Source organism: Poromitra crassiceps (assembly GCF_964638095.1).
Source record: "Poromitra crassiceps genome assembly, chromosome: 10".
In the NCBI taxonomy this organism is placed as follows: domain Eukaryota; kingdom Metazoa; phylum Chordata; class Actinopteri; order Beryciformes; family Melamphaidae; genus Poromitra; species Poromitra crassiceps.
Window position 1 is genome coordinate 30,939,223 of NC_139631.1, and position 15,940 is coordinate 30,955,162.

General features: G+C 41.3%; 1 protein-coding gene across 1 annotated transcript; it reads right to left on the reverse strand.

Annotated features, from left to right (window-relative positions):
• Positions 1–7,004: 7,004 nt before the first annotated feature.
• On the reverse strand, positions 7,005–15,780 carry kctd9a (potassium channel tetramerization domain containing 9a). Its single transcript, XM_083643829.1, has 12 exons — positions 15,648–15,780; positions 15,237–15,358; positions 15,108–15,151; positions 14,901–14,997; positions 14,736–14,794; positions 14,498–14,626; positions 14,226–14,293; positions 14,029–14,124; positions 13,782–13,931; positions 12,008–12,113; positions 11,792–11,925; positions 7,005–8,657 (listed from the first exon to the last, which is right to left on the reverse strand). Exons 1-12 carry the CDS (start codon positions 15,693–15,695, stop codon positions 8,541–8,543), a joined length of 1,170 nt encoding a protein of 389 aa, XP_083499955.1. The 5' UTR covers positions 15,696–15,780; the 3' UTR covers positions 7,005–8,540.
• Positions 15,781–15,940: the final 160 nt, after the last annotated feature.

Below are 15,940 nucleotides of genomic sequence, written 5' to 3' on the forward strand. Positions count from 1 at the left end.
ATCCCAGCCTTTCAGTGAGAGACAATAAGACATTATCAACCCCCCATTGTTTTGATCACCCGTGGGAGCTCTCCTTGCTTAGTTGAGTGCAAGCAGGTTTGACATTAACGTTATAAACCTAGTTATGGTTGTCCAGGAAGCAGACTGAAAACAATTACCCAGCATGGCACGGTGCCCTCGATTTGGCATGACCTCAAACAGTAACCGAATGCTGGTGCAAAGGTTATAGACTTTAAGTGTTGTGGGGCAACCAAAGACACTTTTATGATCTGCAACTACAGTCTGTATAGTGCATTCCCAGTGTGCTGTGGTGATGTGTTGTGAGTGGCAACATAACATCTGTTATAACATCTGAGTGACTCAAACACACATTTACTATCCAATTTCTTTCCAAAGTGTAGGGATCCACCCAGAAGTCAGGTTTGAATGAGTGTTGGCTTCTCACCTATTTCACTTGTCATTTACCGTGAGCATTGGAACCACCAGATATAGTATTGAGCGGAGGGAGGGGGCACTGCAAATGTACCTTTCATGGGCTGTACAATACACCTCACTGTTTTATGTTATTAGTATTGATGAAAACGCAAGCAACTGTTAAGGGATCGCGGGCCGTAATGCGTTAATGATTATAAATATAGACAATAGCTTATTACACAACTGATGGAGAGAACATTTAGTGCATTAAATGTGGCTCCTCCAGGCATTCAGTGAACTCTCAAATCATTTACTTGCATCATGTTAATGCATTTTTTATTATTATCTAAAAAAAAAAAAGGCATCACAAAGGGTTAAGTGATCTTTTTCAGAGAGCCTTGACAAGGACTGAGATTGACGAAACACCTTTCATGCTGCCCACCTTTAAGGTCTGTGCTCCAGTATATTGCTGTGTTCAGGATGGTTTTTGTAATAAAATGTGCCACGCAACAACAGTTTATCAAGTGCCATAAAACAAAGTATAACAGGCAGTAAAGGACTATGTCAGCGCAGGGTTCTTCCACTGTATATAAACCTCTCTAAATACATGTATTTGTACATGTGACATACGGTATATATATTTCCTGGTGTTATTGGTAATAAAAAAGCACTGCGTAGAATTGCAGCTATCTCTCCTAGGACACTTGTTAGTACATTTTCATTGTGGTATAACTGAATCAAAACATTTACTATTATTTGCTAAAGTGTCTGTAATATATTGCTATCGACGAGAAACGCAACCTCTGTATGTTTGGCCTTCCCACATGAAAGCATTATATTTGCTCATACTAAAAATGATCTACACACTAAGATAAAACATTCATCGCCATCATAAAAGTTTGGCAAACTTCACATACTGTCTGAGTGTGTTACCCTCACATTATTGGTTTCTCAGAGTGGAAGGTCACTTCATCTAAATCACTCTCCGGTGTTCACAGAAAATATTGTGGTTCTGTTATAAGTCTCCCATGGACCCTTTTCACAGAAACCCTTTTTGAGCTGGTAAAGCAGGAAGTAAAGAAGGTGTAACCAATACCATTAACGATGGTTCCATTCCATTTAGGTGTTCCAGTTCCAGGGCCCTCATTATTGTTATTGCTTGCACAAACGGTTGCTGTGAAAAGGGCCTATTGCAGGCAAACTGATATATTGACACCAGGCTGTACTGTTCCCACTATGGGAAACACTCGGGAGTCTGCATCTGTGAACTCACTTTCTCTCCATCTCGTGAAATACACATTCCCATTCCCCAGAGTTCCTATTTATAGTTCTGATGTGTTTAAACATGAGCCATTCAGCCCTTCAAGCCATCAGTACCAATATAGTGTGCGCTCTACACAGGGGTAACCTCAATGTGACATTTAAACACAGGATATTTCAAAATACTAATTTCCGATCCCAGGGCATATTCAGTGCACCATTATGTGCATTATTCAGGGGGAAGCTGTGAGATTGCATCACATTTTAGATGTACGTGTAGTGTTGGCTAAACAGAGAAGAAAAGGACATTTGGAGGTGAGATCAATGCTGATGCAACACAGCTAGGCGTTATGATTAAATCTTCAAGCTGAGGGAAAGGATGCTAACCTCATTAATTAAAGTTGTCCTTACATCTTACACAAAGCAAACATTTTGGCCTCTGTCTCCCAAAATTGTGGTCTGACCTGACCCTTATAGACTGTCCATATATCTTTATAGACTCTCTCCAAAAACCAGCACAGTGAAGAATGGCTAACGTGGTTCTCAAAGTGGGGTCCGGGGACCCCCAGGGGTCCTTGCGTGGGTTCCAGGGGTCCCCCGAATAAAGGTGAATCATTTATTGTCACTATAATTCCATCCATAAGTAACACAATGACATAATGTATGAATACGTTTCATACACTTTCTGTAATAAAATCTCTAAAAGAAAAAATCTTATCAAATGGGGGGGTCTGTGGTCTAATTTGTGTCCGTTTACGGGTCCTTGACGTGAAAAAGTTTGAGAACCATTCAAAGTCAGTTAGCGGCTAACTGTCTATTGCCTATTTCAGGAACCATTTTCTCTGAGATCGATTGTATGGACGCTGGAACGTCACTAGCCAAGCCACTTTTATGGGGCTATGGGGACATTTCTATGCTATGGGGGGGAAAGCTCAGCTGGATACAAACATACAAAGCCAGACTCTCGCTGTCAGGGGAGCAGTTCCACAAAGATTAGTGTCTGGGCTCTCTGTATTTTCATTTAGAGAGAGTCACAGGAACGACATGAACGACATGGTTGGGTGGAGATTTGCAGAAACTGTTGTTTTGAACATTTAAATGGCTGTTTCCCTGGGCAGCGCTGGTCTGGATGTAAGTTTAACCCTCTTTGTCTTGTTCCTAATGGTAACCCTTTACAATAAGGGTATATTAATTAATGGTTAGTTAATGCTTAATAATGCATAATAACCATTAACTAACCCTAAACTATTAAATAGCCTAATGTATAAATCCATATCTTAGTTACCGTGAAATTATTATATAGACACATAATTTAACTGTTAATTAAAGCTTAATGCTTATTAATCATTAACTAGCCCTTAATTAATGTACCCTTATTGTAAAGTGTTACCATAATATCGATAATAGCTCTCACTGTTTTCTGTTACTTTGTAGGGGAAAATCCCACTCCTTATATCTGACTTTTGCTCCCCAGCCCAAACCCTCTCTATTCCCTGAATTCCCTATTCAGACTTAAGACTTAATATTATTGTTATATATTACAAGATTAAGTATACAATTGCCAAATAATCATATCTGAAACTGCAGTGTAAATATTGACCATGTCAAATGTCAAATTAAGGAGCATTAAAATATCACAGAAAAAAAGATCATACTTCCGTACAAGCAGCCATTAGGGAATGAGTTCCCCCATCATGTGTCCAAAGTGATTTCTCAGTGTGAGGGCGGGGCCTGTGTTGTTTCTCAGTGCGAGGGCGGGGCCTGTGTTGTTTCTCAGTGCGAGGGCGGGGCCTGTGTTGTTTCTCAGTGTGAGGGCGGGGCCTGTGTTGGATGATGTTACGCCAAGTCCCTGGCCTTGTTGCTCCTTTGCGAGGGGGAACTAATCTTTTTGATTTGGCAGATGAAAAGGTCACAGAGTCGCTCTGCTGCCTCTGGAATTCTAATCATGGTGTTATACACATGCCACGAGCACATATGACACGGCGCCCACATGTGCAGGTAGCTCACCTGGGGCTCAAACGTGTCTCTCAATTCAATAGAGGAATGAGGGAGGCAGGAGATATTCATATCCTGCTTCTGTCATTTCTCTATTGGATTGCAATCTAATGGCCCTACCTGGAATCAGCCACTTCCTGATACACCATAGCAGCTTGGATGGAATCATTTTCTTTTTCTTGGAATTGAATTTCCTGGTTCCTGGTTACCACTTTGTCGTAATAGTATTAATGTGTGTGTTTTGGTTTGTTTGTTTATTTTTGTTACCCATATAATCCTCCAAAATGAAATCATTTTGGAGAATGACATTTTGGAGCATTACATTTTGGAGGATTACCGTATATGCGTATGACTGGCTGATAAAGGATAGCCTAACAAAATATACTGTAGATACTGACAGACAGACAGAGATAGATAGATAGAAAAATAGATAGATAGATAGATAGATAGAAAAATAGATAGAGATAGATAGATAGATTATAGAGATAGATAGATAGATAGATAGATAGATAGATAGATAGATAGATAGATAGATAGATAGATAGATAGATAGATAGATAGATAGATAGATAGATAGATAGTCTTGCCCTTACAATTTAAGATCTGGCCTCTCCAACTGACCTTCCCCTTTCTTTGATGAGAAGAAAGGCATAGCAGAGACCTGGGCCTACTGCTGTGGCCTAGTTGCCTGGTTACAGCTTCCTCTGGGCTTTCAATGGGTTGCCTTCAAGCTGAGGAGCACCAATGGTACTTTAATAAGCACTGACAGAGGAGCTAGTCCACGGCGCTAAAGCACTGATGGTTCCCCTGCGTGTGTAATTCTACATGGCCTCAGTTACATGGGAAGGAGAAGAATGTATAGCTGGGAACACGACAAATCACAATTTGCTTGTCAAGACTGCATATCATACACAGCCAGGTTTATACGCCTGAACACCTGATGTAAAGTAACCTAAGCAGCCATCAGATTGATTAGATGCATCATGGGAATGAAGATCTTAAATGCTGAAGATCGTTGTGGATTCATCCTAACAAATTCAAGATCCCCGGTCTGTCAGCGTTTATTTTGGAGGCTGTCTGCCGCTGGCCTGCTGGCCTGCTGTTCAATCTGCTGGAAGACCAGTCTCTCTGAGACCAATTAGGAGAAACCTGGTGGACCCACCAGGTTACTCCTAACAAGTGTTAGGAGCACAGGCTCAGCATGGTCTGGGTCTCCAACAGGTTATTTTCTGGGTTACAGTCTTTGAAATCATCTAGTGCTCCACTTCTCTTGTCTGCACGTATCCTTTCATCACACGAGCTGGAGTTGCTTTGATGTTTACACTCTTTTTTTTATAATGGAAATATTATGCCACAAATAGAAATGGGTGTAGTGTGTAGATGGGTGTAGATGGGACGAGTTTTTGTTCACAACAGTCCTCCTGAGTAAATATTTTATGTCCTGCAGTGCAACTGCCTATCATATATTTATACCTTATCAAATCAGACCCAATAGAGGACAATGCATCATCCATATGGCGGGCAGGGTATGTTCAATGGAAGTGCTTGCAATTTCATCAACAAGTATCTGTATTGTGTGTTTGCTGAGTAGCAGCAGTGACAGAGACAGATTGAAATACATTGAAAAACACACTTTCCATTGGAGATAAGAAAATGTCCAACCTATTCACGAGTCAGCAGGATATTACAGGGTGTTGTATCACTGTCAAATCTTCATGATAAATGTAATCCAATGTGTTATTCGATTTGTTTAAACTCCATACACTATTGGCAAACATGCACATGTGCGGCTTAATCAAATAATTGCCACATTGCTTATCCAACCATGAATAAGCACTTTTATCACGCCAAAGAGATTGTGGAGTGTAGCTGATGCAACAAGCCAGGCAAACACTGAGTCATCATCACAATGTGATAAACTGTGTTAAAACATGTCCTCCTATTGAGCAAATACAATAAAGTACAATCATTTGCAATAAATGACAGTATTGACAAGATCAGATCCAACCCATGTACAGAAAGTACTGTAAATAGATTTTTCGCATCAGTTATTGTGTGCATAGTTTGTACAAAATGTTCGATTATTTAATGAAACAGTCTGACATTGAGATGCTAAAGCAAACCTTAATAGCCTACTATTTAGTAGACCTACTAACTAAAATCTGAAAGAGTAGCCTACAAGGAACCAGTTTTTAGCTGTTTTCTAGCGCCCTCTGATGGCTCAGTACTGAAATCCTGAGCAGTTAGAGCTGCCTTGTGGCTTAATGTTGATTGAACATGATTTGAATCATCTGAGGAAATTACTAAAACAACAATGAAGTGCTATTTTATAGTACAATTATTTAGTAATCGCTCATTATTTGTTCTGTGTCCATTTTCCCTGTCGGTGACACTGCCCTACAGGAGAATACAAAGGTGTAACTATTATCAAATAGAGTCATGATTTCAAAGAAATATGTGACAATGCTCAGACAATCTGATCATACATGACACAGAATGGCACTAATGAGAAAAACTTACTAAGTAGTCCTCTTATTCTGTAATGTTTGGCGAACTGTGATTCCTCAAGATGACCCAGAAGACTGCAGGGTGTCCATTTTTGGAAACTCCTCAACTATCTGCAGGGGGAACAAAACAACAAAAAGTCTACAGTAGGAAAGCGTTGCTTCCAACGCTAAGATAGCCTACAGAGAGAGAGCTGTGAGAGTTACTGATGCTTACATTGCCCAGGGTGTCAGACAAGCTGTCCAGCTGTCCTCTTGCCCCCTGGACACGACCAGTGCTGACTACAGCTCTGTGGTACCAACGTCCCCACAAGCAGCAGCCACAGCCCCAAGGTTACCCTTTTCCTCTCTATTCTGAAAACAAGCATTTTCACATGACACATATTAAGCATGACATTACCCACATAGACGCCCAGATTTCACATTTGGCCCTATTAGTGAAATTTATTTTACCTTTCTGTGCAGCTTCTCTGATTTGTCTGTGAATGGATGCTGCCTGCTGCACACATTTGACAAGGCTTATATACTGTAGCCCCTATTCAGTTTCCTCATAGCTCAACAATGCACTGCAGGGGGCTCACAAAATTAGATTACGCCACTTTACTGGCAACCTGCAGCCTTTTAAAAGATGTTAGTGTGATTTTTCCACCAACAGCTGACGTAAGGAAAGCCTCGTGTGGGCAGAAACTGCATCACACGCTCAGCTACACTTGTTTCTCATTTTCAAGTGCTATCATGAAGTCATATGTATCTAGAGGTACAATTAGATGATGCTCATTTATTTGCAACTAAGTACACACAACAATGACACTTATTCATCTTCATAGCAGTTTATTCATAACAGTCATTTAAGGAAATATATTTCCATGGTCAAGTGCAATAATTATAGACAGGGACTACACCACACCCTGTCTTAAAAGAACCTTTGCCCCATATCGAGTAAGATGTATCAAAATAAATAACCGTAGCTCTTACATTTATTTCCACACAAGGTGAAACGCACTACGTGATTGCCTTCAACGTTCATTCTCACAGGCAGGGTACCTATAGTATATCACTGAGTGAACCATATTGCATCTGTAAAGCTCGGAGCTACAGCGAGAGAAACTTCCAACAGTCAAGGACGAGTAACAGCTCTTCAAACATGCAAACAGACGCTTTCCAGCAAGAACTCAAATGAGATAGTTCCTTGACAAAACACAGTGCAGCAGGAGCAACAACAACATCTGAGCACTCCGAAGACTTTTGAATATGTAGGAAGCACTGGATTTGACGTACATTTGATTACAAGCACCATAAATGTTTGGTGAAAAGGTATAACCCGTTACAATTTCAACACATTTGTGCAAAGCGGGAGTTGAATGTGTGATTAAATGCTTTACTTGGGAGCATGTTTCCAGGCAACCACACTTCTCCTGACGGGGTGGAAGGTGACTGACGAAATAAACATCTCGCATTAAGACTGCCTCCCGTTAAATGCACAAAGAGTTTGATTATTTGCTCATATTTAGCTATAAGGAATAATGAATAACATATACATACTTGACAATAAGCAACGCCACAGTGAAATGCATGCAATTATAGATCAGTCATACACAGGGTAAAAAAAAAGAGGTAGATTCACAGAGCGCAAAACGAAGGAAAGCTTTTCAAGTAAGCTATATTCAAAAGTAGGAAAGGAGAAAACTCACAGCTGCAAATGATGTATTGCATCCACAAGTTGTGCTGAAAACTAGCCCTGTAGCATAGTTTTGCGGTGCGCTAACAGCACTTTTTCTTTTGGCCATTCAGACTGTGCTATTGTATGGCTTTGGCTTGCATCGCTTCCTTTCAACACGTGGTCTCCAGCAAAAATAAGTTACATATAGTTTGAGGAGAACATAGTTAGTTTTTGGTAACTGAACCCCTTCCTTTCTGCAGCATCGAGTGAAGCTCATTGCACTGAACTTTACTGCACAGATATTCTTTGCCTCCCAGTAATGTGTCAAGTAATACGAAAAGAATATAAATTACGTAAAACATTAAATGAACATAGCTATTGGATTGCATCCAGACATCTTTACATACACTAGGAATACTACGTTACTTTGGTGACGACGAATGCAGACGCAGTTGAACATTTAAACATATCCTACCATAAAAACATATTACACAGATAACCCTGGATAAACTCTAGTGCAAGGTATTTAAAGCTAACATAATATAGGTGGAATGCCAGGGATGTGCATACAACAACCTGTACTGCCAACAGGTACAGAGAGATTGATAGTAAGTGTGGAGGTGGGATAGGCTGACAAGAGGGTAGAGGAGCCAAGCATGAAAGAAGCCAGCCGGGGCCAAGACTGAATTTGGGGGCGTGTGCTGGAGTTATCTGACACTCTGTGACATGTGTAGCGGCGTCAGCATCTCTTCAAATATGGCTCCTTTCACATTGGACCCTCTCAGGTTGGCTTCTTGTAGATCACAGCCAGAAAGGTCACAGTTCTGCAAAAAGCAAGCAAAAATGATAAACCGGGATTAAATGGATTTAATTATATTTCATTATAATGGACTCCCCGTGCAATATGCTCACAGACCGACCTTGCTTGAACACAGAGGTGCCCAAATTCTTTCCTATGAAGGGCCAAACATTTATCTGGATGGAGGGCCGTGGGCCAAAAATAAATGTTGATTTTATGTGAAATTAAATTACATTAAAATGTATTATATTTTATAGACAATTTACATTCTACATACAAAATAAATTTTCTGAATAGTAAAAACATGATTAGAAGTTTTATTTTATTTTTAAATATATTAGTTAGATTTAGAGTTGATTGGGAAAAAAAAGCGTAAACATTTTCAAAGGGAAAGACAGAAAGTGCATGGAACTCAAGGTTAGTAACCCGTCCCTAGCCCTACCCACAGAACACATTCTCATTCAGATATCTTGAGGTGCGGTCAAGGGACCCCTTTGAAAATGCCTGGCCATGCCAATTTTTTCCCCTCGCCAAAATTTGGTCTAAATTTGTAGCATCATTTAGCCCCCTTACCGACATGCTAGGCAGAGATGGTTGGTACCTTAGGTCTTCTAGTTTCATCTACCGTAAATTCCGGACTATAAGCCGCACCGGTGTATAAGCCGCACCTGCAAAGTTGACTATTTTTTTCTTATATAAGCCGCACCGGACTATAAGCCGCGGGTGTTTTAATGGTATTTTTTTTTTTTTTTTTTTTTTTTTTTTGTGTTTTAATGTTTAATTACCATATGTAAGGGTTCATGCACAGAGGGGATTGTCGGGAAAGAGATGGCTGTTTGAGGAAGCTCCCATTTATTAACATTTCAACAAAACAACATAACACAACACCACCTGTGTTGTTTTTTACAGTGCACACAGTGTCATACAGTGTCATACAGTGTGGTGAAAAGAGGGCAAGAGAGGAAATTAAAACTTATTATAGTTATATAGGATTTATAGTTAGAAAGAGTGCTAAAAAAGAGAGATTTTTTTTTTTTTTTTTTTTTTTTGGAAAAAATCCATAGATAAGCCGCACCGTTATATAAGCCGCAGGGGCCAAAAAAGGCCAAAAAACGGGAAAAAAGGTGCGGCTTATAGTCCGGAATTTACGGTATATATAAAAGGGAGCTAGGGATCTGTCTGTTTGTTTGTCTGTCTGTCCCACTGATGACATCATCACACACAAGAGACAGACACACACAAAGTCCCAGTGATGACATCATCACACACAAGAGACACACACAAAGTCCCAGTGATGATGTCATCAGTGATGTCATAAATTGTGACATCATCAGTGATGTCAGAGGCATTGTGACATCAGTGATTCACACATACACACACAAGAGACAGACACAACCACTGATGATGTCTTCAGGTGATGATGTCATCAGGGATGTCATAAATTGTGACATCATCAGTGACGTCAGAGGCATTGTGACATCATCACTAATGTCATAAGAGGTTGTGATGTCATCAGTGATGTCATGAAAGCAGTTGATATAATCAGTGATGTCATAAGAGTCCCACTGATGATTCATCAGTGATGTCATTAGAGCAAATCAAGTCCCAGGGGCAGACACTGAAAAAAGTGGGAGTCCGGCTTCAGAGCCCCATCTTCAGCCATGGACAGCTGTATGTTGCCAGCTCCAGGACAGGTGATCCAGCATCCCTGAAGTATGCCATCAAGGAGCAGCCAGAGTGAGGTCGTGCAGCGGCCGAGCTGTGTATGTGAGCACGAGATGCCTAGTATGGTATGTATAAGAACCATCACGCTAGCTTAAAAAATTAGGCCGCCACAGCCTCAGAAACATTACAGTAATATTAGCTGCAATTTCTTTTTTGTCAAATCCATGCTGGGCCAAAACAAATGGGTTTGGCCCGCCGGCCCTAAATTGGTCAGCCATGCTTTAAAATTTGCAAGGTAACTGGAGAAAAGGCTTCTGAAAGGCTGTCGCTATTTTCCACTGCACATTCCACAAGCTTTTGGATTAATCATTTCCATTCCACTGGGATCATACAGAGAGCGCCTGAAATATCTCTACCCACAAGGCTCAATTCAATAAATGAGCACTTACTGCAAATATGCCTTACAAGCCACTTCTGCCTTAAAACGGAATCTTTATCGTATTCTATTATGAATGTTGCACTGAAGTGGTTGGAAAGATATTTACAGATTCACAGGAAAATGTTTCCTGCCAAGGTACCGGGGCCAAGTGCTATTCCTTTCTTTGGGACGCCCATGGCTTGTTTACACCCTTCTTGACTTGTGATTTAAAAAAAGCACTGTCATTTAATGCCAGAGAAATGAAAGAACTGAAACTGGGTATGAGAATTAACACAAAGTTAGTTCAACAAACTATTCCTCAGTATGAAGAAGCAGGTTAGGCTGATATGCACTCATCAAGGCGAAGTCCACCCTAAATCCCTCTAGCTAGATCTTACATCTTGTTGTACAGTTATTTGGCATGCAGTGTTTGCTGACTGTTAGGGCTAGCTTTGTTTGACTGGTAAACATGTGTCTCATCTCTGGTTTAATAGGCCTGGTCCATCTGCACAGAGGTGGTCCAGGCCTGTGTTTCAGGCACGGTGAAGCCAAGTTTAAATGGTCAGATATGCAACAGAATTATTTTTTCCCCCTCGCACATCCTAAAATAGTTTGGAACACTTCCATTAATTCCTTAAATGGACCAGGACAACCAAAGCCATTAAATTTCAATAAAGATACTAAAATTGAATCCATCTTATCCATTTTATTAATTGGTTATTTATTTAACAGGGATATTGCATGCCACTAATATATTGCACCAGAGTTAATAATAAACAGTTATTTGCTTTGTCCCTGGGCCTTGGGAGACATTCTTGCATTCAACTTGCGTAACTTAATATTGGGGATATTGCTTCTGAGCCATCTTTGGTGAAGTTGTTTTTTGTAAAGATTAGAGTTCACAAGCACAAAGATATTGCAAAATCTATAATCCAATTTATTCAGATCTACTTTGTTTAATCCTTTTTGTTCCCTGCAGCTACTCCTCTGGAGGGTTGCTGTAGATTAGAATGTCCTCCGAGTCAACCTGCCGTAAGGGTTTATCAACATAAGCCCCTCTGATAGCCCCAACGTACCTCGAGATCAGTCCCTGCTAAAGTGGCACCCCGCAGGTTACAGTTCTTCAGCTTGGCATTTTTGAGAGTGGCCACACGCAGGTTGATACCGGTCATCTGGCTTCCTTCCATGTCAACTCCTTTCAGATTAGCACCTAATTACAATAACATTTTGATTAAAACAAGGTTATTACTGGGGGACCATCTCCTCCTAATTAAGCAATGTGATGGATTTACCCTCCAGGTTGGCCTTCAGTCCAGATGGGTCCTCAAAATTGCATCCTTTGAGAGAAGCCCCCTCGGCATTGGAACAGAGCATCTTCACCCCTTGTAAGTTTGCACCCTTCAGCAGAGAAACCATCATCATTAGTATTCACAGTGTTTCTGTATCTGGAAATACTAAGCAACCCAGTGGATCCTGCTTCCCAGCCAAGTCACCAGGCAGAGGACAAAATAACAGGCTGCTTGGTTAATATATTTTTACAATAGGGAGAGTTAATTTGAGTGTAGTTGTGTGCCTTGAGTGATCAAGTTTGTACGTTACTGGGAAACGAGTGCAGTTCATGAATAGAATGACTTCCTCCACGCCGATGAGAAGGCACAATGTGTGAAGTGGCCAAACACCAAAAACAATGGTGGTTGTTTACCAGGAGGAAGACCAAGAATTAAATAAAACTAGAACGACCGCAACGCGGACTTATGCCTCCGCCATTAGTTCATTCTTGAGTCCAAATCGCCATTTGAGGCAAATTGGAAGAAATTCCAAGGAAGGCGCTCCTGAGATGCTGCGTTACAGAGCTTGGAAATTGGGTGTGTGAGGTCACAGTGACCTTGAACTTTGACCACCAAAATCTAATCAGTTCATCCTTGAGTCCAAGTGGACGTTTAAGGCAAATTTGATGAAATTCCGTCAAGGCATTCCTGAGATATCGCGTTAACAAGCTTGAAAATGGCATTCGAGAGGTCACAGTGACCTTGACCTTTGACCACCAAAATCTAATCCGTTCATCCTTGAGCCTAAGTGGATGTTTAAGGCAAATTTGATGAAATTCCGTCAAGGCATTCCTGAGATATCACGTTAACAAGCTTGAAAATGGCATTCGAGAGGTCACAGTGACCTTGACCTTTGACCACCAAAATCTAATCAGATCATCCTTGAGCCTAAGTGGATTCTTAAGGCAAATCTGCTGAAATTCCGTCAAGGCGTTCCTCAGATATCGCGTTAACAAGCTTGAAAATGGCGTTCGAGAGGTCACAGTGACCTTGACCTTTGACCACCAAAATCTAATCAGATCATCCTTGAGCCTAAGTGGATGTTTAAGGCAAATTTGATGAAATTCCGTCAAGGCGTTCCTCAGATATCGCGTTAACAAGCTTGAAAATGGCATTCGAGAGGTCACAGTGACCTTGACCTTTGACCACCAAAATCTAATCAGATCATCCTTGAGCCTAAGTGGATGTTTAAGGCAAATTTGATGAAATTCCGTCAAGGCGTTCCTCAGATATCGTGTTAACAAGCTTGAAAATGGCATTCGAGAGGTCACAGTGACCTTGACCTTTGACCACCAAAAAATAAATCAGATCACCCTTGAGCCTAAGTGGATTTTTAAGGCAAATCTGATGAAATTCCGTCAAGGCGTTCCTCAGATATCGCGTTAACAAGCTTGAAAATGGCGTTCGAGAGGTCACAGTGACCTTGACCTTTGACCACCAAAATCTAATGAGATCATCCTTGAGCCTAAGTGGATGTTTAAGGCAAATTTGATGAAATTCCGTCAAGGCGTTCCTCAGATATCGCGTTAACAAACATCGTACGGACGTACGGACATACGTACGGACGGACGGACAACCCGGATCCATAATGCCTCCGGCCTGGCTATCGCCGGCGGCGGAGGCATAATAAAGTTTCTGTGTGCCACACCCCAAAAATGTGTGCATTCCCCACCTGCTGCATTTCTGCTGGCATGAATGAATTATTCAGCGGTGGCGAGGAAAGAGTTTTCATACTCACATCCAGGTTGGCTCCAGACAGATCGGCCCGCTCCAGATTGGAACAGCATAGGTTGGCATGTGTAAGGTTGCAGCGGCTGAGGTTAGCCATCTTGAAATTGATGTAGCGCAGGTCGAGCCGCGAGAGATCAGCCCCGCTGAAATTAAGACCCTAAAATGGTAATCAAAAGGCCAAGGTCAAACATTAACTTGGTCCATCATGGTAGACATTGTATTTGGTGTCAATTCTTATCTTCCACCAGCTGTACCTGGCAACGGAGCTCTGATTTTGTGGGTGTGGCCAGTAGAAAACGAACAAACTCCTTTCGGGAAATGGGAGAGTGGTCTTCAGGTGGCTGCGAGTTCTGGTAAAAAACAAACAAAAAAACAGTCATGTGGCAAGTGAACACAGTCAAGGGAGTATTCGCATTACCAATGCTTATCCATCTTCGACACTGCCAAATACCTTTATTGCTACTTCCAGCTGTTCGGCAAGCTGCTCAATTCCAAAGAAGCGAGCCTCCTCTAGGACGCCTGCAAGACAGTTCAGACAGTTCAACCAACCTGGACTCATTTTCTTCTTTTTTTTTTTAAATCAAGGAATTACTGTGCCATAAACTACGGCAGTGACGTCATTCAGTCTGGCCAGATAAATTCAGCAGACTTTTGTGAGTGTGATCAGGTCTCAGTCAGGGCCCAGACATGCAAGACTGTAGAAGTTAAAAAGGCCAGACTTACCACGTATATTGATGCCTTCATTGACAATGAGCTGACCATGTCTCAAGTAGTTGAGAATAGGCTCAAAGTATTCTGGGCTGCGGTCGATTAGGTACGCCCCATGCCCGTCCTGCTTGTTCCCCCACACATCTAGAGCAAAGGTAGAGGCTCACACATGACCCATTCTAATAGATGGCTCACAGCAAAAACAATGATTACTGACTGGATGGTCAGCTCTGTAGTCTTAGTAGTAACTTACCCTTCTCTCTGAACATGTGGGCAAGCATACTCTCTGGCTCCTTGCTAACCAAGGTGCTCCTGTACACGAGACAGAAACGTTCTGAGAGTGTAATAGATCTCATGGACAGAAGGACATAATTCAGAAAAGCTTTATAGTGAGCAGAATGATTAGGACAACACTTACCTGGTGGTGGTAAAGATACGACCACCAATATTGAGGGTCAACCAATCAGTGTGCTCTCCAGGGTGATCGGGTGTAACCTTGACTTCATCCTGAGGGTCTGAAGATGAAGAGCAAAATACTCTGGGATCTACATTTCTTTCATTATTCGTTCGACTCAGGTGCGTTATTATCAAGCAGACCAGGAGAAAAGATTATGACAACACTCACCAATAAATGGATCTCCTTCTGAGACATACAGCACGTCGTCATCTCTGTAAAAAGGACAGATTAAACAGACACAATGAGTGAATCTGTTTATAATGTGCTTAGCAACATATTCATCATCATCTAGGTTACCTGATCAGAGCAATGTCATCTATAAGACCACCCTTCCCATTGTATAAACAGGAGGCTCTGATTCCCAATTTATTGCTCGCTACTGATAATAGGTCGGACAAGGTTCCGTACACTGCTACAACCTAAAGGGGGAAGAGAAATTACATACATTTGAGAAACTCTGAAACACAATGGGTGACTCATTAACGTTAATTTATTTAAGGAGCAGCTATGTGAAAATGTGCACCTTTAAATCTTAGTTACATAAAACAACATCAATCTATTGGTAGCGTTAAATTATTCACTTAATATTGTTTATAGCAGGTATGTGTACAATGAAACACGTCTGCTGGCCAGTCATTCTGCGCATAGACATATATAAAGATTCTGCGGCCCAACTACATTTAGCAAACTAGCAAACTACTTACGCACCTTGCCATTTTTAGACGTCCCGTTAACAAATAATGTAACTCTTCTCATACTTTAGGCGATTTGGCTGTGAGTAGCGTGTTACAATTTCAAAGAAAACGCAACGTTTGCTAGCTAGCTAACCCTTACTTGCAGGGGAATCAAGCTGGCTAGCTACAGCACAAGATGCACCAGACAACAACACGAGACAGATGCTGCCTTCATGTATCGTCGGAAAGATTGCTACTAGAGCGTATTAAGGCGACTGATAATGTTTGAACGATACTCGAATTACCAATGTGTAAAGTTCAGATGAC

Coding starts and splice junctions, on each gene's coding strand:
- kctd9a (XM_083643829.1), bottom strand. CDS start 15,695: ATGAGAAGAGTTACATTATTTGTTAACGGGACGTCTAAAAATGGCAAG. Junction 15,152..15,236: donor GATGACATTGCTCTGATCAG/GTAACCTAGATG, acceptor TCCTTTTTACAG/AGATGACGACGTGCTGTATG. Junction 12,114..13,781: donor TGTCTGGAGCCAACCTGGAT/GTGAGTATGAAA, acceptor TCTCTGCTGAAG/GGTGCAAACTTACAAGGGGT.